The sequence below is a fragment of the Corylus avellana genome, chromosome ca1 (genome assembly GCF_901000735.1).
Source record: "Corylus avellana chromosome ca1, CavTom2PMs-1.0".
NCBI lineage: Eukaryota > Viridiplantae > Streptophyta > Magnoliopsida > Fagales > Betulaceae > Corylus > Corylus avellana.
The window spans coordinates 44038648-44061129 of NC_081541.1; the positions used below are offsets into that span (position 1 = coordinate 44038648).

General features: G+C 34.9%; 3 protein-coding genes across 3 annotated transcripts; 1 reads left to right on the top strand and 2 right to left on the bottom strand.

Annotated features, from left to right (window-relative positions):
• Positions 1 to 278: 278 nt before the first annotated feature.
• On the bottom strand, positions 279 to 3362 carry LOC132189349 (aspartyl protease AED3-like). Its single transcript, XM_059604058.1, has 3 exons — positions 2792 to 3362; positions 1522 to 1996; positions 279 to 860 (listed from the first exon to the last, which is right to left on the bottom strand). Exons 1-3 carry the CDS (start codon positions 3275 to 3277, stop codon positions 505 to 507), a joined length of 1317 nt encoding a protein of 438 aa, XP_059460041.1. The 5' UTR covers positions 3278 to 3362; the 3' UTR covers positions 279 to 504.
• A 6251-nt stretch (positions 3363 to 9613) lies between these two features.
• Positions 9614 to 14410, bottom strand: LOC132167997 (hydroxyproline O-arabinosyltransferase RDN2-like). Its single transcript, XM_059579055.1, has 9 exons — positions 14288 to 14410; positions 12758 to 13402; positions 11798 to 11865; positions 11509 to 11710; positions 11228 to 11325; positions 11009 to 11078; positions 10783 to 10854; positions 10463 to 10576; positions 9614 to 9906 (listed from the first exon to the last, which is right to left on the bottom strand). Exons 2-9 carry the CDS (start codon positions 13175 to 13177, stop codon positions 9844 to 9846), a joined length of 1107 nt encoding a protein of 368 aa, XP_059435038.1. The 5' UTR covers positions 13178 to 13402; positions 14288 to 14410; the 3' UTR covers positions 9614 to 9843.
• Positions 14411 to 18718: 4308 nt separating this feature from the next.
• LOC132167030 (NADPH:quinone oxidoreductase) lies at positions 18719 to 21878 on the top strand. Its single transcript, XM_059577925.1, has 3 exons — positions 18719 to 18858; positions 18949 to 19137; positions 21393 to 21878. The coding sequence occupies exons 1-3, from the start codon at positions 18762 to 18764 to the stop codon at positions 21695 to 21697; spliced, it is 591 nt and encodes a 196-aa protein (XP_059433908.1). The 5' UTR covers positions 18719 to 18761; the 3' UTR covers positions 21698 to 21878.
• The last annotated feature ends 604 nt before the right edge of the window (positions 21879 to 22482 follow it).

Below are 22482 nucleotides of genomic sequence, written 5' to 3' on the forward strand. Positions count from 1 at the left end.
TTTATTTTAAAAAACTTTAAGAATTAGTTGACAAAATTCTATTTAATTAAAATATAAATGTAATTTCTATCATTACCCGACATGTGAGTGTTCAAGCCAATGTAGGCTTTTTGCCAAATCCAGACTACCTTAAATTCTTGAGCATAGCATGAGAGATTGATGATATTGTTTCATATACCTTTGTTGGGATTTTTCTTTTCTTTAGTACAAGTAAAATATCCTAATCAAAAGCTCTTTCATATATCCAAACAACTTTTCACATGAATAAATTCATCCACTGACACAAACATGACATTTATCCATCTTTATTTATTTTGAAATTTTTTTTTGTTTTTTTTTTTTTTCAGAGCAGAAGCAAAAATAATTTGACAACAAACCCGTGACATGATACGACCCACTAAAGTAATCATCAACAATTCAAACTTGAGATAAAATAAAAAAGACATAGACAGCTACAGAGATCCCTCCCGTGACACCCCCCTTTTCCCAAACAAGACAACAAAATTAGGTGCAGAGCTCACGGGCCACGCCGAGCCTGGAGTTGGGCACATCGAAAAGCACCCGGTGGTTCTGCTGCTGCATGTTCGCAATCACGTTCAGCACAGAGTTCACGTTGTCTGGTGCGGCTGCCATGGCTAGGCATGTGGTGCTGCCCACTGAGCTGTGGATAAGCAGGTTGTCTGCTGGCAGTGTCACATTCATGCCTGTGAACATCAACGTTATTGTGGGTGCAACAATTGGGACCGAGTAGCACGTGTCGAAGCCGCCTAGAGACGTCACTACTGCACTCCCGACTCGGCGGCGGAACTCGTTTCGCACAGCCTCGTACGCCGGTGTCACCAGCCGTGTGAAGACAGTGCCTGCTCGGAGCAAAAGAGATAAGATTTCTTGTTATTCGGTTGCCCGAATTTATGTGTGCGCGCGCCGCGTGCATGCATGCACATTTCAATGTATAGTGGCAAGTGGTCCATAAAATTATTAGCAACCAACCATGGCTAAAGTAAAATAATCATATTTATTTTGGACACATGACTGCTTAATAGATAGGATTGAAGAGTTTCCACCAGCACTGGAAAAAATTTGTGCCCTAAAACAAGACAGTTATGTTGGCTGATTGTGACATTTGAGCTAGTAAAAAAAAAAGAAAGTACATAGTTACATTTATCGATTTTAATTTTGTGACTGACTTGACTAATGGACCACATGAGAAGAGGCCAAGTTTTGGCAGATACTTAAGCAATCATAACCAAATATAATGCACAAAATCAGCATTAAAAGACAAGTGATTAAGTATTATGCAAACAGTGGATAGATATATTAATAATTTTGTTAGTTCGAATTGGTAAGAATTGAGTCAAGAAATGTGAGAGAGCTAATATGGGCTCATCTGCCCAAACAAATTTTGAATTGTCCGTTCATTTGCATGGGCAAGTAAACTACACAAAAACTCTCACATTTACTACTATTTGAATTGCTATTAATCTAAACAAGAAATTGAAGACTCGGATCCGCAAACATTACCTGAATCAATGACGGTCCCTGCTCCTGTTGCGGGATTGAACGCCAATGCACTTGGTGGAATGTCAACAATTTTCCGACCAACCCTAATCGCAACCAAGTTGACATAATACAATGATGATCTTCTAGGGTTTTTGAGCAAGGGGGTGTACTTGATCCTCTTTGGCTGCCCAACAGGACCAAGCCTCAAGGAACCAGAGAAGTTAGGGGACTTGAAGCTAGGCAAGCAGTATGAAAATGTGGATTGGTAGAGGTTTTGGGTCTGGGATAGAAGTGAAAGTGGGCCTCGGCCCAAGCCCAATAGCCCTTGGGGAGGCACTGAGCTGCCGGTGGCCTTTTGTATGCAGCCAAAGGTGTAGCGAGGGACTGAGTCAGTGGCTAGGGTGATATTGTCCACAACTAGGTTAGCTGCCACGGATGAGCTGCCGTAGGTTATGTTGAAACCGCACACGGGGCCGTTGCAAGATGGGTTGGGTACCTGAGAATTTCAAAATGCTAATAATTCAAACAACAAATACGAGAGAATCTCAACCACTCGCCAGTTCTGACATATTGGTCTCTTAAAAGACCTAATAATCCAGACCATGGGGACTGCAATAATTCAGCCGTGAACTTTGGGTCCGTGACATCACACTTCAAAAGTGAAAGTGAAAACGTGAGGGCTTTTTTCTTGTTATTTAAATCATTACATAGGATCAATTATTACTTATTAGGACTATATTAAAGAGCTAAGTATGTAGGAAAAAGAATCTCAAATTGGACCCACCATAATGATCTCCAATTGTGGCATGTAAAGAAAAACCATGAGAAATAGGAAGCTACAAATTGAAAAAAAAACAAACAAACAAAAAAAAAAAAAACAAGGAAAGTGATGAGATTAGTTTTGTGATTAGGCCTAGCCTCTAAAGGATAAAGTTTTCTTTCAAGCGAGATGGTAGAACAAATTCCTTTAATTTAGTCTATTAATCTAACATCTTTCTAAAAAAAAAAAAATGTAAGAAATTTATAAAGAAAAAAAAATACCTTGATTATTTTTGAAGTGATTGGTGAATTAGAGAGCCGAGTGATATAGATCTCATCTCGGTCATAGTAAATTACTAAAAGTTTCACAAATGAAGTAAATGGTGCGATTTGGGTTACGCTCTTAAAATGTTCATTTGGGTTACACTCTTGAAACATGCGACTAAGAAAAAAAAAAACATTTTTTTATGATTTGGGTTAAAATCTTACTTTTAGTAAGCAAAATCGCAATGCCGAGAGCAGCACACTATACCTGCTTGCACTGGGGTGCCTGGCAACCAAGGGTCTTGTAGGAGGTGGACTTCTCAGAGGCAAACAGAGTGGATGAGCAGCCTACACAGCCGGAGCAGGGCACCCAGGCGGCATCATTGCTGGTATCCATGGCCAAGAGCAGCGTCTGAGCCGGCGTACCAATCTTAGCCCTCACAATATACGTGGGATTCTGCGTGATCTGCCGGCCGGAGGCAATCGGCACGACAGATTTCCTTGCCACCATGCTGGACAAGTACTGGACCCTGGCCTGGTCCTTGGCCAGCATTTGGAGCACACTCTCCTCCCACGAGAGTGGCTTTGCTGGCCTGAACGGCGAGCAGGGGCTGAACACGTGGAAAACTTGGAGGTCCGAGCCCTGGTCCGGGGTGTCGCACCTGGGGTACTTCTGGTTCAGCCCTTGGGCAAAGGAAACGAAGAGGATGAGGGCAATGGCTAGTTGAGAAAAGGGTCTCTGAGTCACAGCCATGGCTAGTTAGCTAGTTGTGTAGCTTGAGGGAGTTGGGTTTTGATGGTTGAGTGGGTTAAAGAGAGGTGGTGTGTATACTTATAGCTTGCATTACTTTCTTTTCTTTTTTTGTTTTATGGTGGTGGGGGTAGTGGGGTGTCAAGTAGAACTCTCTAGTCAGTGCGTAGTTTCCCACCACTACTCTGTATTCCATTTCCTTTTGTGGCTGCTGGCCTCTACTGCCTCTGTCGCATTCAACCCGCGGAGCATATTTTAACTCCGGGTGTAAATTCTTATTATTTAGTTTTAATCCGTTAATTTTATATTGAATTTGTATCGAGTTTAAAAATCGTGTTAAAAATTATCAGTCATAATTATTGTGTGTCATGTTCGAACTGTGTCGATGCATAAGTGTATAATTAAGTATAGACGAGGGAAGAAGTATATTTTGGGCCCTATGATGTCACAGGAGGTGAATAGGTTACTATATCAATAAGAAAAGAGTACACTTTTTGAATAGTAAAACAAAATGATTTTGGGTTCTCAACATTCTCTTATTTGTCTCTTAATGAACCACTCACATGGCCAGAAATATTTCCTTTTTTGTTGTGCCCAAAATGTGAACTTCGTTAAAAACAGATTTAGAGGTGAGCCAGCACCATGACCCCTCCCCCACAATAGTAAGTTTTTGCAGGCTTTATTGGGAGGAACCTTAGGCACCACTAAGAGAGTGTGCACATGCCCAAATGTGTTGGATGGTACATATATTCCATTTTCAAAGGGATCTAATAGATCCCATTTATTAAAGTTTTCTTTCAATTGCCTGTTCAAATTAATTGTAGCAGATTTCGATTCGAATACATTCTGTTTTAGTTGATGGGAAATAGCCAACGGTCAGAGTAGAGAAAGTTCACGAGGGACAATATTTTTTAACTTTAAATTAGAAACTAAAGTGTGACATAAATTTAATCATTGCATATCAAATCAATCTTTTATTGGATAAACAAGCTTGACTTTAATCATGTAGGCAAAATTTGAACTTTCTTGTCTCAAAGCCTTGGCTGTAGCGGGTAACAAATGTTAAGCTCTTGTCAGTTGACATGATCACTGCCTGAGGAACTTGATCCTTATCATCCCCATATAGATATTATAACGAGTGTCGGGATCTATGGTTGCTTTTACTATAAGTCTATTAAAGAATCGACGTCACTAAAATGTAGACTGTCACATGACAGTTAACGTAACACTCATTTTTATAAAATATGAATGGTGCTGTTAAAAAATGACAATGGTAATAACAAGATTAGGGTAAAATAATGTGGGAGGACCAAACTTAATTATATAAAAAAACCTAAATTTCTGCAAAATCCCACTTTATAGCAGCAACTGCTGTACAGAGAGGATCATCCATGCTGTCCCTCTTCTCCTGAAAACAGAACAAGTGTAAGAGGAAAAGGACAATGAGGTGCAGTTTATAAGGGTGTATTTCATGTGTAATGACTATTATTTATTCAAAGTAAGATCCAGATTTGATTTGCATAGTTTTAAAAACTAAAAAGGGAGATGAAAAAGGCAAAGAGAAAGCAGCTTCGCTTTCTGCCTGTTTGTGTTATGGGGGGTTTTGTTTGTTTCCTTCCACCCATTCACATTAAAATCTCTTTTACTTGAAAGAGATATAGATAACAAAAACAAATTAGAGAGCACTAGCATTGTGAGATTAGAGTCAACTCTAGCTGGAATTTTGTGTACAAGTCATTTGCATTGCAGCTGCAGAAGAAGTTTGCATGTGAGTCTCACTGTTGTGAGTGGCACAGCAGCACAATCAAGTGTTCCTTTCCATCCCAAAACTCCATCTAACCTTACCCACAAGCAAAGGCAAACATGGGTTGGGTTGGGTTGGATACAACTTTCCAGATTCTCCAATTTGATGACAAGCTGATTAATTGTGTCACTCATTCCCCCCATCTCCAGCACCACCCTCAACTACCATGCACGGTGGTCAAAACACCATCCGATCGGATGGTTGCAGCCACTCTTGATGGCTTTTGGGGTGGACGCTGTTATGGGCCTTTCCATATTAAGTTTATATTATTTTAGTATAAGGCGGTTAACCCTAGCCGTATTAGGGTTATTATGATGTTATTTCAATAAGAGTTTTATGATGACTCAGTCCTAGTTTATATTTCAATAAGAGCTACTGACTCAGCCCTAACTTTCTTATGTAATATATAATGAATCATATATTTAAAGGGTTATGCTATGAATAAAGCATAAAAAGAATTAATCTCAAGCATTGTATTTGAAAGATTTAGGTTCCTTTAAAACTTAATTTATCCCGTTGTGAACTTAGGTTCGTAACAGATGCACTACCCCAGAGGTTCGGTTGGGGTGGTCGACCATCCATGAGAGAAACTAAACAAATTTCATTTTAGCTAACACGGCAATGCCACATTCAAGAAACCCTCAATCAAACGTCTAGGGTGATGTGACCACCAACTAATGTAGCTCTTGGGGGGTCATTTAATTCTTGGCTTATTGATAATCCATGATCATGATGACTTCCTTTCATAGTACCCTAGCACTTAGGGGAATTTGAACTTAAAATCTTGGACTCACATTTGATGGAGATAGGTGAATGAGTCTTTTATGAAAAAGGCTCATTTGTTCCATGAAATAGTAGTGGACCGACAGTGTTGCTGATGCAACACGTGAACTCTAGATTTTCAATTTGTTTGAATCAATACGACCAGATTCACACATGGATTAGAGTCATTGGATTTCATGATACCAAAAGAAAAAAAGGTAATAATAATGATAAAGGGAAAGAAAAAAAAGAAAGAAAGATAGATCTAAATCTTCCAATACGATACTATCTCTGTGTTAATTCATCATTAATTTAGAAACTTTAAGTTTAAGCATATAGAAAATAATAAATTTTGATGTTCTTTTTTATATGTGAGCTTAAACTCTCTCTCAATAAGTAAAGCCTAACACGTGAAATATTCAATTAAAATTGAATTTTTGTTGGACAAGTTCTCCAAATATCAAGAGCTAAAAAATGAAAGTTATTTAGTTTTTTAAACATATTCATTAAAATTAATTAATTAATTAAAGTAGAGAAAGATTTAGAGAGTTTAATGTTTGATTCTTTTTAAAACGTCACTCTCCAAATTATTAAAAAAAAATAATAATTAAAATTCAATTTTTATTTGAAGAGTTCAATAGAAATGCTCTTGTATATGTGATTATTTATTTTTGCATAATTAAGCATAGTGAAGTTTCTGGAATTTGTCCCTTTCTGTTTTGTTGTGTTTTGCATTGTTTGTTGTTTTTCTAGGAGGGTTAATCAGGTCAATCCAAATCTTATAATGAAGTGGGTAAAAGCACGAAGTTTAAAGGTAAATATGTAAAGCAAACTTCTGGTAAATAGGATCAGTCAGCTGAGAAATGGTTCCAGATAAATTGGTAAAGATGGCAAATGTGAAGATCTAGCGTGAAATATGCTCACAAAATGACCCCTTGTCTCATTAGTAAAAATGTAAAACACAAAGTTACCTGCAAAGTATGAGCAGATCATTCAAAAATTAGAAGAAAAAAAATGAAAAAAAACAAAAAAAGAAAGCTTCATCTGATTAGTCATTTTGACTAAAGAATTTCACGTGCTCAGCTGCTCAGCAAATTGATTAAACACTGTAACTCAACAATGCATTAAAACAAAAAAAGAAAAAGAAAAAAGAAAAAAAAAAGCTAATAAAAAAATAAATATAATTCTCTCTCCAATCAAATTGTCCAAAAAAGTGAATTTTAACTAAACACTATAATTTAGAAAAAAAACACCATGCAACTTCGTTTGTTAATACCTTTTAGAGGGTATTTTTTGTTTAAAAAAAGTATTTTAATGTGATATAAAGATGAAATTAGTTTTAAGTGTTTTGTGATTATATTGTGTTTAAGGTTGTTTTTTAATTTTTGGGGTAGCTTCATTGAAGACTCCTGAACTTCTAATCGATTTGACAAATCTACCATAAACTTCAAAATCTCTCAATTTAGTTCTTTGAAGTTTCAATTGTTCTCAATTTGAACTCCTCCATCAAATTTAGCTGTTAGAATACCAAAAAAAACCAAAATATCCCTGAATTTTGTTTTTTTTTGTTTTTTTTTTTTTTTAAATAAAAAAACATTTTGGAATTAAGGGTAAAGTTGAAATTTTATAAAAAAAGTTAGGGGTATAAACGTTATTTAACGTTTAAAATCTAACGGAGGGGACGGAGGGGTCCAAATTTATTGCAATTGAAAGTTTAAGAGAATAAATTGAGAGATTTTGAAGTTTGAGGAGTTTCTCAAATCGGATACAAGTTCAGGGATCTTCAGTGAAATTACCTTTTAATTTTTATTTTAAAAAGAGCAAACAAAAGGAAGTAAAAAAACAAAAAAATAATAATAATAATTTGACCCTTTTTTTTGTTTTGCCGCTTGTTTGTGCCGACACTCTGGTAACTTTTGGTCGTTTCACTTTTGAGGGTTTGCTTGTAATTTTTAATTTTTTTAATTTTTTTCTTGTTGAGTTTCTTTAATAATAATTTGTATATAAAAAAAATACTTTAAAGTTTTCTTTCATTATAGTATATAAAATTATTTCTGGTCTTATTTCACATATTTTTTTAAAATATATGTTATAGTACAATAAAAAGATTATTTTTGGTCCATTTAAGTCTTAGGTGGCAAGAAGTTACAGATTCATCAGTGGGTGGAGCCGTAGCAACTATAAATGGAGCCTATAACCTATTGCCACCAAAAAATTTTATTGGCCAAAAAATGATCTTTTTATTGCACTATAACACTTTTTTTTTTAATAACATTAATAGAGTTAAAATAAATTTTATTGTTTTTCTAACATATATATATATATATATATATATATATATCACATACTAAAAAGACCTGTGAAAATTTTATAAATAAACTAGGTAAATAATTTTTTTTTTTTTTTTTAAAGAAAAAAAAAAAAAAGAGTCGTACTGAATACTGAGTTGGATGGAAAATCTGTCCCCAAAAAGGTAAGAATAAGATGAGTACGTGGAATGGGAAGAGCAGAGAGTGGTCGAAGTTGTGGTGGTGAATAAAGCAGGAAAATGTGGGTGACAGAGAGGCGTTTTCAGTGTTTGTCCCTTTCTTCATTTCTTTCTCTGCCCTTCTTCCCCTTTTCTTCACTGCACCAGATCTATCTTCGCAAACACTGCTTACTTTTTCCCCTTGGCCGACACTAACTCACACGCTCACTCATCGCTCACACGCGTGACGCTTTGCGTGTTTCTCGCGTCACCCATCGTCACAGCTATGTAACCAGTTTATGCTTCCGCCGGCTAAGGCTGCAATCGAGTTTATGGCGGCGCTGAGATATGTGAATAAGACTTGTTTAATTAAATGATAAAATTCTTTGATTATAACTCTTTAATTTTGTATTAGATTTGTGAGTAATGCAAAAAATATTTATCATTATGTCGCATGTTAGGTTCGAATTGTATCAAAACATTGATATAAAATTATATAGTATATAGTTTAATCTTAATCAGACTCATTTAATTAAACGGGTCATATTCTTCAACTTTAATCGGCTAACGTTTTAATTTTGTGTTGAGATTGTGGGTATTGTCGGCTCTAGTAACTGTTTTCTCGTACTAAGATTCACACACTTTTTGATACAACTTGAATTGTTTCTACTTTATAAGTGCACTTAGATACTTTACCAACTTCTAAAATTAGGATTGGACTGACACAAAAGGGAAGTTAGGAATTCCTCCACTTCCATTTTTTGAGTTGGAAATGACATATTCCAAGGGGGTGATGTTAAATATCACGCCAGGTGTACATGATATTTTAAAATAATAAAATATAATATTTTATTATTATAATTATTATAAAAAAATAAAGTCGGGCATGCATGATAATTCATGAACGCCGGCGTATTCTATTATGTATCATCACCCACACCAAAGGGACCATTTTCTAAATTCAGATTCAATGAAAACTTTGTCCACCAACCTATTCTCTTGCCTAATAAGCTAGACAGAAGGCAACCTTTGTTTTATAACTGTTTTTTTTCAACCCCTTTTGTTTTTTCTTCTCAAAACAAAATATTAAAAATCAACTCAAAACTATTTTCATTTTATGACACACAATAACACTTTTTTAAACAAACAAATAAAAAGCATTAACAAACGAGTCCTTGACTTTCTCTAGCTCAGAAGTTAAAACTCTTCTACAAATTCTTAAAGTAAAGGGGTTGTTTGTTGAAAGGATCTTATAAATTTTCTTAATAAAAATTAACTAAAAAAAATTGCCTCCCAAATTTGGAGATTGTCTAAGGGTAGGAACTTCATTTTGCAGAAGTAACAGTAGCCAACCATTCTCAACAAGAGTGCTGTATTTGCCTAAGATCTAAAGAAAAGCACCGAAACGAGCTTATTTTCTATTTTCATTGTTATATCTCTTACTAGAAAACTTTAATCTGAGGTTTGTGTACATGGGATCGTTCTAGGAGAGGCTTAAAATGAGATCAAAAAAATTTCCTTGGCTGAAGCAAATGTCTATGGTGTTTCCCAGTTGGGAATGTTTGCAGTTGCTTCATTCACCATCTTAACAAGGGTGACCTGCAGAAAGGAAAAAAAAAAAAAAAGCAACAGAATTTAATGATCAACTCATAATCGCCTTTGTATATGCATCAAGCAAAACCACACATTTCAGGCAAATATATATATAGAAAGGCAAAAAAAGGAAAATGAATTCATATGGCATTTCGTTCCTTTGTAACAAGGTGGAAGGTGAAGTCGTGGGTTTAAGTCCCACTGGGTGCGTCTTGCGTGTGTAACTTATCAATCAAAAAATAATACTTCAAGTGTAAGCATCTCAATTTTTTTTCCAAATCTTTTCTTGGTTGTGTATCATGCACCCTCCCTCCTAGTGTGGCCTCTCAACATCCACTTTGAAGTGTTGGGATTTTCTTCAAACCCATGTGAGAATGCACTTTGATCCATGTGACAAAAGGATGGGGAAAGAAATAAACAGAAGCAAAAGAGCCACTCTAAATTTAGGAAGTGCACTTGGCATGGATGGCATGGTGAAGCAAACAGGCCATCACCATAGATTGAGTAATCTGACACCTAGCAAGATGCAAGCGATTGAATAATGAAATTAAAATAGACATACCACACTTTCAGGGACACCTGGAGGGGGCATGGAAAGGTTCTTTGGCGGAGGCCCGCGTAGATGTGACCTCTTGTCAAATCGCCACTCCCCAATTTTCCCATATGTTAGTTCACCCTGACCATCAAGAAACTTCATATCAATATTTTGTGACAAATTGAAAAAGGGCATCTGCTAATAAATAAAAGAAGAAGCTGATGAAAAGGCAGGTTTTAGAAACTTATATAAAGAAAAGTCCGAATGTAGGAAGATATTCATAAGCAAACAGCCATACTTGGAATAGCAGGTCATCATAATCGAACAAAATGGGAAGGAAATAATACCTTCAAGTTGTAGTCACATCCATAAGTGTAATGAATGATAAACTTCTTTCCAGTTTCCAAATCCCATGGGGGCTGAAAAAAAAACACGCACACACACACAACGGAAGGCTTAGAAAAGCTTCAATGTATGCATGTGTCCATATTGTTTCAGGGATTTACTAAGAAGCCAAATTAAAAAATGGAAATAAACTGTCCTATGTAGAACTTTAAAAGAGAAGAGACATACCTGCAGCATAAAGTCTTTCCGAAGAATATGCTGCACGCCGTGCAAAGCAGATGCTACAGCATAGGCATACCTAGGTTCAGTGAAGGAAACAGACACATAAAATAAGTCAATATTGATGTCAAACCTTCTAGCATCAACTTACAAAATGAACTGTCGCTTTTCTTTTTTTTCCTGTTGAATATGATAAGTAAATAACAGTCATTTATTTTCCATGCTTACATTTCTAAAACCCATCCAAAAGTTTTATCAGTCTCTGGGTCATCTTTCATTCTCATAGAGATATTCATCCATGTAGGAGCAATCTTCTCCAACAAATCCTGAACAAAAAGATGACTCAATCCATGAGTGACTAATTTTCGCCCAACAAATGAGAAAATAAATCTTCAGATGAAAGGAAACGGTTAATACAAAACGACAGCCAATACGATAACATTGGAAAAACTACAGTTGTTACAAGACTGCATATATTTTAGTAGGTCATCTAGTAACAAGAGTTTTACCTTCTTGATAATTACAGGAGAATTGCCAATTGGATCAACATTTTTCACAGGGCCTTTCTCCTCAGGATAGTACTTCCTTATAATTTTCTCATTCTGATCAGGCCTAATGTAGAAAAATGGAAAAGCAGCTGGATATCCCCCATGTCCCAAATTAGGCAGTGGCTTTATAAATATGTGATCGGGCTCTGCCATCAAAATGTATCTGCACCATAGTAAAAACAAATAGCCTTTTAAAATTCACGAAGGTAAATGTAACCGCATATCAGATTCATATGTTTGCGGTACTCACTCTTCCTCTATTGTAGCCTTTTCCAGCCATTGCACAAAAGCCCAGGGTCTATTTAAAACAATATATCCCTGAGAAATGACTTGAAAATCATGTCAAGGATCTATATGTTTTAATCAATCACAAGCAATAAGCTGACAAAATGATTACCACCACATATTTGGTCAAAAAAGAAAGAACGACAGAATATTTGGGTGCATTCTGCCAATAGTTGATATGGACATAATATAATTCCAAAAACTCAGCCTACTCACTGGCAAAAAGGGTTTAAAGTATGCCCTCAATAAAACTTTATAAGAGACAGGAAATAATACACCAAAGTTTAAACAATTTAAAATAAAACCTCAAGTATAGAGACGCAAGGTTTATGCTTCACATGTGAATTTACCTTTGGTGGCTTCAGTTTTTGTAATACTTGTGTAACTGAATCAAAAGCCCAAGCAAAGCCAATAAGAAATGGCTTAAAGACAATTCATTTAGTAAGGTTGGAAATATAAAAGTTGTCAGGACTACAAAGACTATTACTCCATAAAAAGCCAGCAGAATGAAGTTCTCCACTCACTGAAGTCCTGAGTACAGGCAACTTATTTGAGCACAAAGTATCAAGTAACATGGTTGAAACTTCTATAAAGTTTATTCCAACGAAGCTTCATGTTGATTTTTATTCCAGAACTAGTGAGTCATTCAAGAAAGCTAGTTGCCAGGATTAGCTCTAAAATTTTCAGATGCAGTACGCTTTGCTCTTACTCCACTTAATTCCATTCCTTTATACTTTTTCCAGAAATTGCTTAATCACCTCTACGTATGGAATTACTACCCCATACTTAAGTCTTGTTGATGAGAACATAAAATGGTACACAAAGATTTACAAAAGTAATTGACTCTTAAGAATATGCTTTACAACAATATACAAAAAAAGCAGAAAATAAGCAACCGAAAATTATAGTATGCAAGAAACCTCACCCGATCCCTACCGGCAGGAAGAGGATCAACCACAAGAGTAGGAATCTCATCCATCAAGTTGTCGGGATTTCCTGAATGCAAAATCCGAGTGAATCCTCCCATCTCTGATCCTGGCATCTCCTTCTGCTTCTTATACCAATAGTACATAATGCGACACTGCCATTTGCTGTAAGGAGCATCAGTGGCTGTTAATGCAACATGGAAGGGTGCCTTGGCATTGTACGGCTTCCTCACATTCTCAGGCATCTCAATAACAGGGTCAAACAGTAATGCACTATCTGAATCAACACCTACCCATTCCCCAAAAGATCTATATTGGAATATCACTGTTAACAAATTATATGTTGCAAAGAAAAATACAAGAGCCAGTATCATCAACAATAGTGGTAAAGCCCGTCCCATGGTCTTCCTACCAATCATTGGTAGTTATAATAAAATCAGAATTCCAACTACTCCAAGCTCATAAGAAACTAATTTCCCTATTCAAAACGGCTTTAAACTGGATCCCCTTAATTCCATGAAACTTCTCCCACTCTACAGCTTACAAAATGATGAAGCCACAGCATCATACACTATTTTTATATGGTTCAACTTCCCAGATGAGTTTTAGGAGGTAACCACAAAAATATAGTTCCAGCAAGAAACCTGTAGTGGCATTACGACAAAACTTAATCTGATGCACAGAAAATTAAGGAATAATAGGTTCACATTAGACGAAAAGGAAAGATCATTTCAAACCAGAGAAATATGCCAATTTTCATCAATTCAACTCAAAAGAAATGCAAAAATAACTCAATAATCCTATCTCAATTGCAATTCAACTTTCAAAAGCTTTTTAGGAGTTGCCAAGTAAAACTGCAATCTACCAAAAATAAGGACAAAACATTGACGTGAAAATTATCAAACTACCCATTCCTATAGAATATAGAAATGAAACCTCAGACAAGAATGATATCCTTGTTACAATTCAAGATCAAATACATCGAAAACGACTCATTAAACTAATAAAACCCATTCAATGCCTCAATTGACCATTAATTCCACAGAAAATGTACCAAGACAACCCTGTTGTCCACAATCCAGGAGATGCCCACAAAAAGTCAACGCACGCAAGAGCTACATACCAATGTAAATCAGTCAAATCTGTCATAATTCAGATCAAAAATAAATTTAAAAACCACAATTCATTGCACCAATTCACAGAACGAATATAAATTTCAAAAGAATTAATGAATACTGACTCAAACATTGAGCAATCAAAGTACAGAAAAAAAGAGAGTGCAAATTCTGAGAGCTATAACTAAAAAAACCAAATGGGTAGCCGAAAAAGCTGCAGAAATCACCAAACACGAACAAACAAAAAAAACCCCAGAAACATGAGCGAGCGCTAAGTTGACGAACGTGTAATAAGACTAAAATGAATCAAACATATGAGCAGTAGCATTGAATACAAGCATAAGGCTTGAAGAAAATGATATTGTAGTGTGCATAATGTAACAGGCGTGGATGCTAGGAAGAGAAAGAGAGAACCTTGACGTGTGCGCAGGGACAGAGAGATTCCAGGTTTTGGATCCAAGGGACTGTGCAAGATTTGAAAAGTGGGTATTTTTCTGCTTGTGCTTGGAGTCGTGTCTCTCTTCTGTCCTTATTGGCAACGCCGTGATGAGTTGCTGGCCTTTTAAAACCATCCATTGGCGACGGGTCGTTTGGTACACATTAATGGGATTACTGGATTAGGCTGGCTATAGATTCTTTAGATTTGGTCAAGTAATTTCACTGAATTTCACTGAATTTAAGGGGGAGAAAAAAAAAAATCAGTCTTGGTGGTTACACTTTGGCTGCGTTTGAGATTGCGATTTCGTAAGAATAATCTACGTTTTTAAAAGATATTGTAAAACGTAATGCGTTTGATATTACAATTTAAAAGCCATATAATCTAAAATATGAAGAAGAAAAAATCTGCGATTTTTATAAGCATGCTAAGGAATACTTATGTGAAAAAACACAGTTTAAACAAAAATCACGATTTCGTATAAAAATATTTGATAAAAAAAAAAAAAAAATTTAACATGTTTTACCAAACGCCTTTGCAATTTTAAAAAGTAGCGATTTCAAAAACATAATTTTTAAAATCGCACATATTGAAATCCTGCAATCCCAAACAGAAAATTTGTTGGGAGCTCATTTTGGTATGCGAAAATAAGAAATATGTCTCCACATTCAACTTTCGTCCAAATTTTTTATAAAAATTATCAAATGTTACATCAGGACCAATCAAATTATGATATATATCTCTCATAATAATAAAAATATATAAAAATTTAAAATTTAAAGCTATAGATATATGTTATATATTTGAATATTTTTATGATCGTGGTTTAGGGTTCTGAACCTGAAAAGAAAAAGAAAAATAATTCATATTTTGATTTTAAAAAATTAAATGCAAGTAAGGATAGAGCTGAATTAAGATCATTTTCAGTTCATTTGATAGATATTTTTGTCCCATCAAAAGTGGAAGAACAAAAATATCTTTCAAATATAACTAACTGAATACCATTTGAACTGAAAATGATCCAGTTCCAATAGAGCTAGGGTGGAGGAGCCCTAGGTTTTCAAAATTTTGCTTAATATATATAAAATATTAGGGTTTGGCTCCTATCAGAATTAGGCTTAGCCCCGTATTGATGATATGCCTCCTTTTGATGAAAAAATTTGGTTCTTTAGCTAGATCTTGTGTTATATATATATATATATATTTTTTTTTTTTTCTTGTAGGAAAAGTATTTTCCTTCTATTTGAGACTTAAGGCAACTTAAACTAAATGGTTGACTTACAAATTGAATGCAAATTGCATTAGCAATTTAGCATAGACCAACTACAATATTTTAGAAGAATAACTCATGTGGGGGATTGGAAGGAATAGTATCCCCGAGTATGAATATGCCATTTGCAATTTGCAATAAGAAAAGGCAAGAAGGTGACCTTGGGATTTGTCCACCTTCCCTAGAACTACAAGACTAGATAACAACCCACTACCATTAGGCTTATGTGATTAAATGCTATTTATAAGGTGCATAATTGACCTTTTCAATGGTTTCTTCATTTCTAAATATTATTATATATTTATGTGACTTGTCACTAACTTTTTTTTAAAAAAAAAAATTGAAAAAAAAAAAAAAAAATCCATTGGAGGTTGGCATACGGACAACAAAATATGCGGCATTTTCCATACTCTTTTATATCAAAAGGTATCTGCCTTTATATGCAATAAATAAAAATTTTGGAAGATGGCAGTTTTCAATGTAGTCAAGGTGTTTATATGGAGGGCTTGAAATAATGCTTTACCCACTAAAGCTAACTTGCTTGAGAAGAAAATAGCGGTGGATTCGCTATGACTTATATGTGGATTAGAGGTAGAGACAGCGGGGCATGGATTGTAGAATTATTTGGCGACAAAAGATGCATGGAATATATGTGGTAGGAACTAGGAAGCTACAAAAGAGTAGTAAGGAGGGTGATGAATTTATATATATATATATATATATATATATATATATATATTGTGGGGACCTTCACAATAAATTGGAAAATAATGAGTTTGAATTATTGATGGTGGTGGCAAGAAATGTGGTTTAGGAGGAGTTTAGCCATCCAAATCAACTTGTTAGGAAAGCATTTGAGTCGCTTCATGAGTTCAGATGTGCCAATGCAAGGCCGATTGACAAATGTGAAACCAAACTTGGAAAAGTCCATTAAGACGCCGCTATGGATAAGGAAAAGAGAAAGTGGGGGAGGTATTGGCGCTGATTGCTCCCAAATACACTATCATTTAGCCATATATTGTAGAGGTCGTAGTGGCTTTGAGGGCTATGGTTTTCATTAGTGAATTGGGGCTGCATAAAGTGAAATTGGAAGGAGATGCTCTTCAGGAGGCACTCATGAAGGAATAAAAGAATTAGAAACAAATATGGCCAATTGATTGACGGGGCTAAAAGTGTGCTGAACGAAGTGCAACATTGGAAATGGGACTCGTGCTAGAAAGGAGGCGAACAAAGCAGGCTAATTAAGGAAGCACTTTCTCATGTAGACGAATAAGTTCATATAAAGGAAGCCCTTATAATTTATTTCTGACATTGTATTAGTTGAACATAGTGTTCAAGCTCTTTTTATTAAGAGTTTAATTCACTTTACTTTTGAAGTTTTAAGAGTTTTTTAATTCGAAACCCAATGTTTAAAAATTGGCAATGTACCCCTTAATGTTTTAAAAATTTTCAATTTAAACCATCCGTTACTAATTTTTGTCTAATTGGACAGAAATCATCCCACATGCGTTTCACGTGAGATTTTGATGCCTTCTATTCCAATTTTGCTCTCATTAAAAGCTATGAAATTACGTAATTACTCTCAATTTCATAGGCTTTAATGAGGGTAATTACGTAATTTTATAGGTTTTAATGAAGGCAAAATTGGAATTGAGGGCATCAAAATTCCACGTAAGACGTACGTGAGATGATTTCAGTCCAATTAGACGGAAATTAGTAACAAAAGGGTCTGGATTGAAAAATTTTGAAATATTAGGAGGGTATATTGTCAATTTTAAACATTAGGGTTCGAATTGAAAAACTCCTGAAACTTCAGGAAGGTAAATTAAATTTTTCTCTTTTATTAAATAAAATTTTACTTTGAGGCGCATTGAGCCACTATCTTTAAGACAATAGTTGCCATCAATCGATTAAAATTTGCTATCAAGTTGCTAACAAATTGTCTCTAAGATACAAAAAATAGAATTGAGCGGCTAACAAGTTGGTGGCAACTCGTCTCCAAGATGCAACAATCAGATACCACACCAGTTAAGTGCGCCACTGTCCACGCCAAAAGTGGCGTAGGATTTCCCACCTCTCGTCTTTTACTACTATTTATCAAGTTAGTCTCGCATTATATATTGCCAAGTGTTATAAACACAGCGCTAGAGAGACTAGTTAAGCATAGAACTATACTATTGATTCAACACTAGGTTTTTGCGATTTGTTTCTAATAACATAGTGATGCTAACATCACAGTTACGAGACCAGATGGAGCACTACTTTGACAATGTTTGATAGTTTGGCATGATTACATAGAGATGGAACATGCATCATAACGTGATTGGATAAGCTAGCTTTTTTTACACGTGGCAAACAGTTCAGCTTGATTTTTCACTCTTAGAAAGCCTAAGTACTTATTGTATCACTTTTGAAAGCATAGTAACTAATTTAATACCCAGCAAACCTTGATCATTGCCGGTTAAATATAAAAATTGGTCCCAATGATTCATTGGGACCAATTTTTATATTTAACCTTCTCTCTTATCACTATTTTTCGTTGTGATTTCTACTTTTTTTCATATATACGTTTTCTTTCCACTTCACTTTCATTATTAATCTATACGTTCTTTACTCTTTCTTCCATTACCTCCATATTTAATCTCTTGAAATCTCCATCATAGATTAGACCTTTATGCATAAGATTCGAGCAATAATTTAAATTTATCAATCACATTATTTCCTTATGAGTGTGACACCAAACTTTAATACACATCTCAACTTCACTCTTATTATTAATCTACTCAAAATTACTTCATAGATTATGCATAAGATTCGGGCAACAAATTAAAAGTAAAAGTTCCATCTCACCTGCCGACAACTTCATTCCAATAGGTCCCCAAAAACATTGTACTTTTACCTTTTTTTTCACCTCACAATTTCCACCTGTCATCAGACAACTTTTCTTTCTAGCTTGCCACCTCATCACATACACACTAGACCACCCCCAATCATCACCCTTAATCTCAATCGTCATCAAAGGTCAAACCCATTTGTTTCATCCTTAACCTTTTGATCAGACACGTCACCCAATTGTTTTCCTCCCCAGCTCCTCCACCTGGCTATATATACTCTAATTTGGCACCACTCACAGAGACAGAGAAAAAGAGAGAAAAGACAGAGAACTCCTGAGAAAGAGCGATATGGAAGCAGTGGTGGCAGCAAAACCGATAATCAAAGTGGCGGCGCTTTGTGGGTCTCTTCGTAAAGGCTCGTACAACCGCGGCCTGATTCGCTCCGGTACTCTTCTCTCACAGTGATTGAGATTCTCATCTTTTTCTTTTGTGGGGGGATTTGGGTTTTGATTGGGTGTGATTGTTCGTTGCGTAGCGATCGAGATAAGCAAGGGAATCAACGGCCTGCATATAGAGTACATTGACATAGCGCCTCTGCCGATGCTCAACACTGACTTGGAAGGCGAGGGAACGTTCCCGCCGGCCGTGGAAACTTTCCGGCAGAAAATCAAAGCGGCTGACAGTATTCTCTTCGCCTCGCCGGAGTACAACTACTCCGTCACCGGTACTCCTTTTTTGTTTCGCTATTTTCAAAACCCACTAAATATGCTTAACTTATTATTAGTAAGAAATCGAGAAAAGTCCTTTTAACCCTCAAACTATTATTATTTTTGAGTATTAGTTTAAAGGGTAATAGTAGCTTCGTTCGTTAATACTTTTTATAAGGTATTTTTTTGTTTGAAAAGTAAAAATAGTTTTATGTGTTTTGCATTGTAAATTGTTAATTGAAGGTTTTGTTTAGAAACAAAAAATAAAAGAGAGAATGAAAAGTCTTGGCAAACAATATAAAATACAAGAAGCTCATCTTATATATATATATGTATATATATATATATATATATATATACATTTTACATGTCCGCATAAGAGGAGGAGAAGAAATTCAAACTAGTAACTTCCGCTTTTTAAGACGTAATCCTTAACCGATTCAACTACTTCTTAGGGACATCATATTATCTTTTGAAATATATATATATTTGTTTGAGTGTGTGAGATTGTGAGTTTAGTGGTGTATATATAATGATTATATAAGTGATTGATTGATATAACCTAAGTGCTTTAAAGTTAAAATAGCATCCCAACAACTTATTATCACAATCTTGTATCACCAAAGTGCTCTTAATTAGATAACATTGATAACACTTTTTCTCTCTCTCTTTTTCTTTCTTTTTTTTTTTTTTTTTTTTTTGTAATAAAAAAAAATAAAAGCATTAATAAAAAAATTTAAAATATAAAATCTTCTATATAAACATCCAAACTACTTTATCTTCTTTTATGTCACATTAAAATATATTTTAAATAAAAAATAAAAAAGCACAAAGACATTGCCCTAATTCTAGAAGGGAAGAGACAAAGGGTGGGTGGAGGACACAGCAAGGCATATAAGGTAGGTGCCTTGGTTTTGTTCCATTTATTTTTGGGTATAAATATAATAAGTTGAGGTTGCACGTGGGTAAGGTCAGGTCTCCACCTGGCGCACATGGATCATCCTTACTTTGGAAGTTGACTTTCTGGATGTTGACCCATTTTGGAGTGGTCCGACCACCTACTAATTTTATTTTTTATTATTATTATTTTTTATAATTCTGTTTTTATAGTTGTAATATTTTATATTTTTGTAGTATGGGGACACATGTCGATGTTGCTGATGTGGTATTCTGACGGTTTTCGGTTAAAATTTTAAGTCACTTTTCAAATCCTATGGAGCTTCCCGCAAATCGGTGCAATGACGAGCACTAATTTTGCAATTTTTTCCTAACATTTTTCTATGTTTATCATGGGGTTTGGGGGGCCGATCTATTAGGTGTATGCATTTTTTCTTTTTGGAAATGAGTAATAGTTCCTCTCTGGTATCCCCTGTCCTATGAAGAGTTTGATATATATTTAGAACAAGGGTTTTGAGTCGACTCTAAGAACTTTACATGGTAAATGGAAAAAAACCACCATGTTTTATAATCTTGAATCAAATATTCTTCTAATGCATCCCTTAAAAATTTGACTTCATCAAATTTGATATCAATTTGTCATCAGCATTGACAAAGGGCACATCTAATGATGCTTCCTTGCCACCTGAAATATTTTGATTGAGTAATGCTAAAAGATTACACTTTTATTATACTACTATTCTATAATGTTAACGTGACAGTACCTATCTACCCTTGGATAAGTTATTGTTAAAAAATAAATAAATCAAGGATGGATTGTCACTACTTTGTTATGTTACAATGCTAAAGTGCTTCGAAACAACATTTTTATCCCACTATGCTGACGTGATAGTGCCAATCTACCATTGGATCAGTCATTTTTTTTCAAAAAAAAAAATCAAAATGTGGAGTGGCAAGCAACGTCAACATAGTGGGATAGTGGTTGGATAAAAGTGTAGTTTTTAGCATTATTCAAAGTACCATGTTTCCAAGTTTGAGACAAGTATAGATGGCATAGTTTGATCTGTAAGTTTATTCAATTATAAATGGAAAAAGAGGTGAAAGAAGTTTAAATCAGTTTATGGTAGAAACTTGACTCCCCAAAAAATTAGTCCCATATTGGGTAGGTGGATTATAAAAGTCCTCATGAGTATTAAATTCTATATTAGTTCTTTACTAGATGAGACTGAGCTTTATGAGTAATTCTAATTGTAACTTGACTCATTCTTTTGAAAGTAATAGCATTGAGATGGCTAAAGCTTTTTCATGAATCGTTATACAACTGGTAAAACTTTTCCTTATTTTGCTAACTCTCTTCTCCCTACTTCAATATCAGCACCTCTGAAGAATGCAATTGACTGGGCATCTAGGCCACCAAATGTTTGGGGAGATAAAGCAGCTGCAATTGTAAGTGCTGGAGGAGGCTTTGGTGGAGGACGCTCGCAATATCACCTTCGGCAGATTGGAATTTACTTGGACCTTCATTTCATTAACAAGCCTGAGTTTTTCTTGAATGCATTCCAGCCTCCGGCGAAGTTTGACGGCGACGGCAATTTGATCGATGAATCGGTGAATGAGAAGTTGAAGGAAGTTCTTATATCCTTGCAGGCATTTACTTTGCGCCTCCAAGGCAAGCAATGAAATCATGCGTGTGAGATTCTCTGGTGAAAAATACTGTGTGATTAATTTGCTGGCATTACGAGTTATCTGATTCTTTATGCCAAGATTGTGTCAATGAACATTCGAATTGGTCTTTTTATTTGTTTTTTGTTATTCTCTGTACAAGTGAAGTTGAAAATCAGGCATCCATGCCATTTGCTCTCGTGTTTTAGTAGAACGTTTGGATTAAGGATTCACAACAATTACTTGCTTTAATTTGTAATTTTTTTTATTTTTTTTTTTTCAATTGAAGCTTTTATCTTGAATTTAGAGTAAATTTATCATGGTTTGTTTTAGATTTTCGGATGTATCAAATACCCAAAAATAAGGATTTTTTTTTTTTTAAAAAAAAAAAAATTAAGGGAAATTTCATTTAAGATCTCTGAACTACCACGTATTTTTTAGAAGACTTCCCTCAAATTTCAAAAACTCTCAATTTCACCGTCTGAACTTTTAATTTGATGCAATGTACATTCCTCCGTCAAATTTAAAACGTTAAAAGTGATAAAATAACTTTTATACCCTTGACTTTTTTATAAAATTTCAAATTTATCCTTAAGTTTTAAATGAAAAAAAGCGAGGGAAAATCGAAGGATAATTTGTTCTTTTTAGTACTTTTCCTTAGGGGTTAATGGTTGAATTTGACGGAGAAGGTCAATTGAATTAAATTGAAAGTTTAGGGAGTTAAGTTGAGAGTTTTAAAAATTTAGGGGTTTTCTCAAAATACGTGGTAGTTCAGAGTCTAAAGTGAAGTTTCTCCAAAAATT

Excerpts from the sequence above, each read along its gene's own strand:
- LOC132189349 (XM_059604058.1), bottom strand. The coding sequence starts at position 3,277 with ATGGCTGTGACTCAGAGACCCTTTTCTCAACTAGCCATTGCCCTCATC. Across the intron at positions 1,997-2,791 it reads AGGCACCCCAGTGCAAGCAG|GTACCCAACCCATCTTGCAA; the intron begins GTATAGTGTGCT and ends TGAAATTCTCAG. Across the intron at positions 861-1,521 it reads AGGGACCGTCATTGATTCAG|GCACTGTCTTCACACGGCTG; the intron begins GTAATGTTTGCG and ends TGCTCCGAGCAG.
- LOC132167997 (XM_059579055.1), bottom strand. The coding sequence starts at position 13,177 with ATGATTGGTAGGAAGACCATGGGACGGGCTTTACCACTATTGTTGATG. Across the intron at positions 11,711-11,797 it reads AAGGCTACAATAGAGGAAGA|ATACATTTTGATGGCAGAGC; the intron begins GTGAGTACCGCA and ends ACTATGGTGCAG. Across the intron at positions 10,855-11,008 it reads GGAAAGACTTTATGCTGCAG|CCCCCATGGGATTTGGAAAC; the intron begins GTATGTCTCTTC and ends TTTTTTTTTCAG.
- LOC132167030 (XM_059577925.1), top strand. The coding sequence starts at position 18,762 with ATGGAAGCAGTGGTGGCAGCAAAACCGATAATCAAAGTGGCGGCGCTT. Across the intron at positions 18,859-18,948 it reads CCGCGGCCTGATTCGCTCCG|CGATCGAGATAAGCAAGGGA; the intron begins GTACTCTTCTCT and ends TTCGTTGCGTAG. Across the intron at positions 19,138-21,392 it reads GTACAACTACTCCGTCACCG|CACCTCTGAAGAATGCAATT; the intron begins GTACTCCTTTTT and ends CTTCAATATCAG.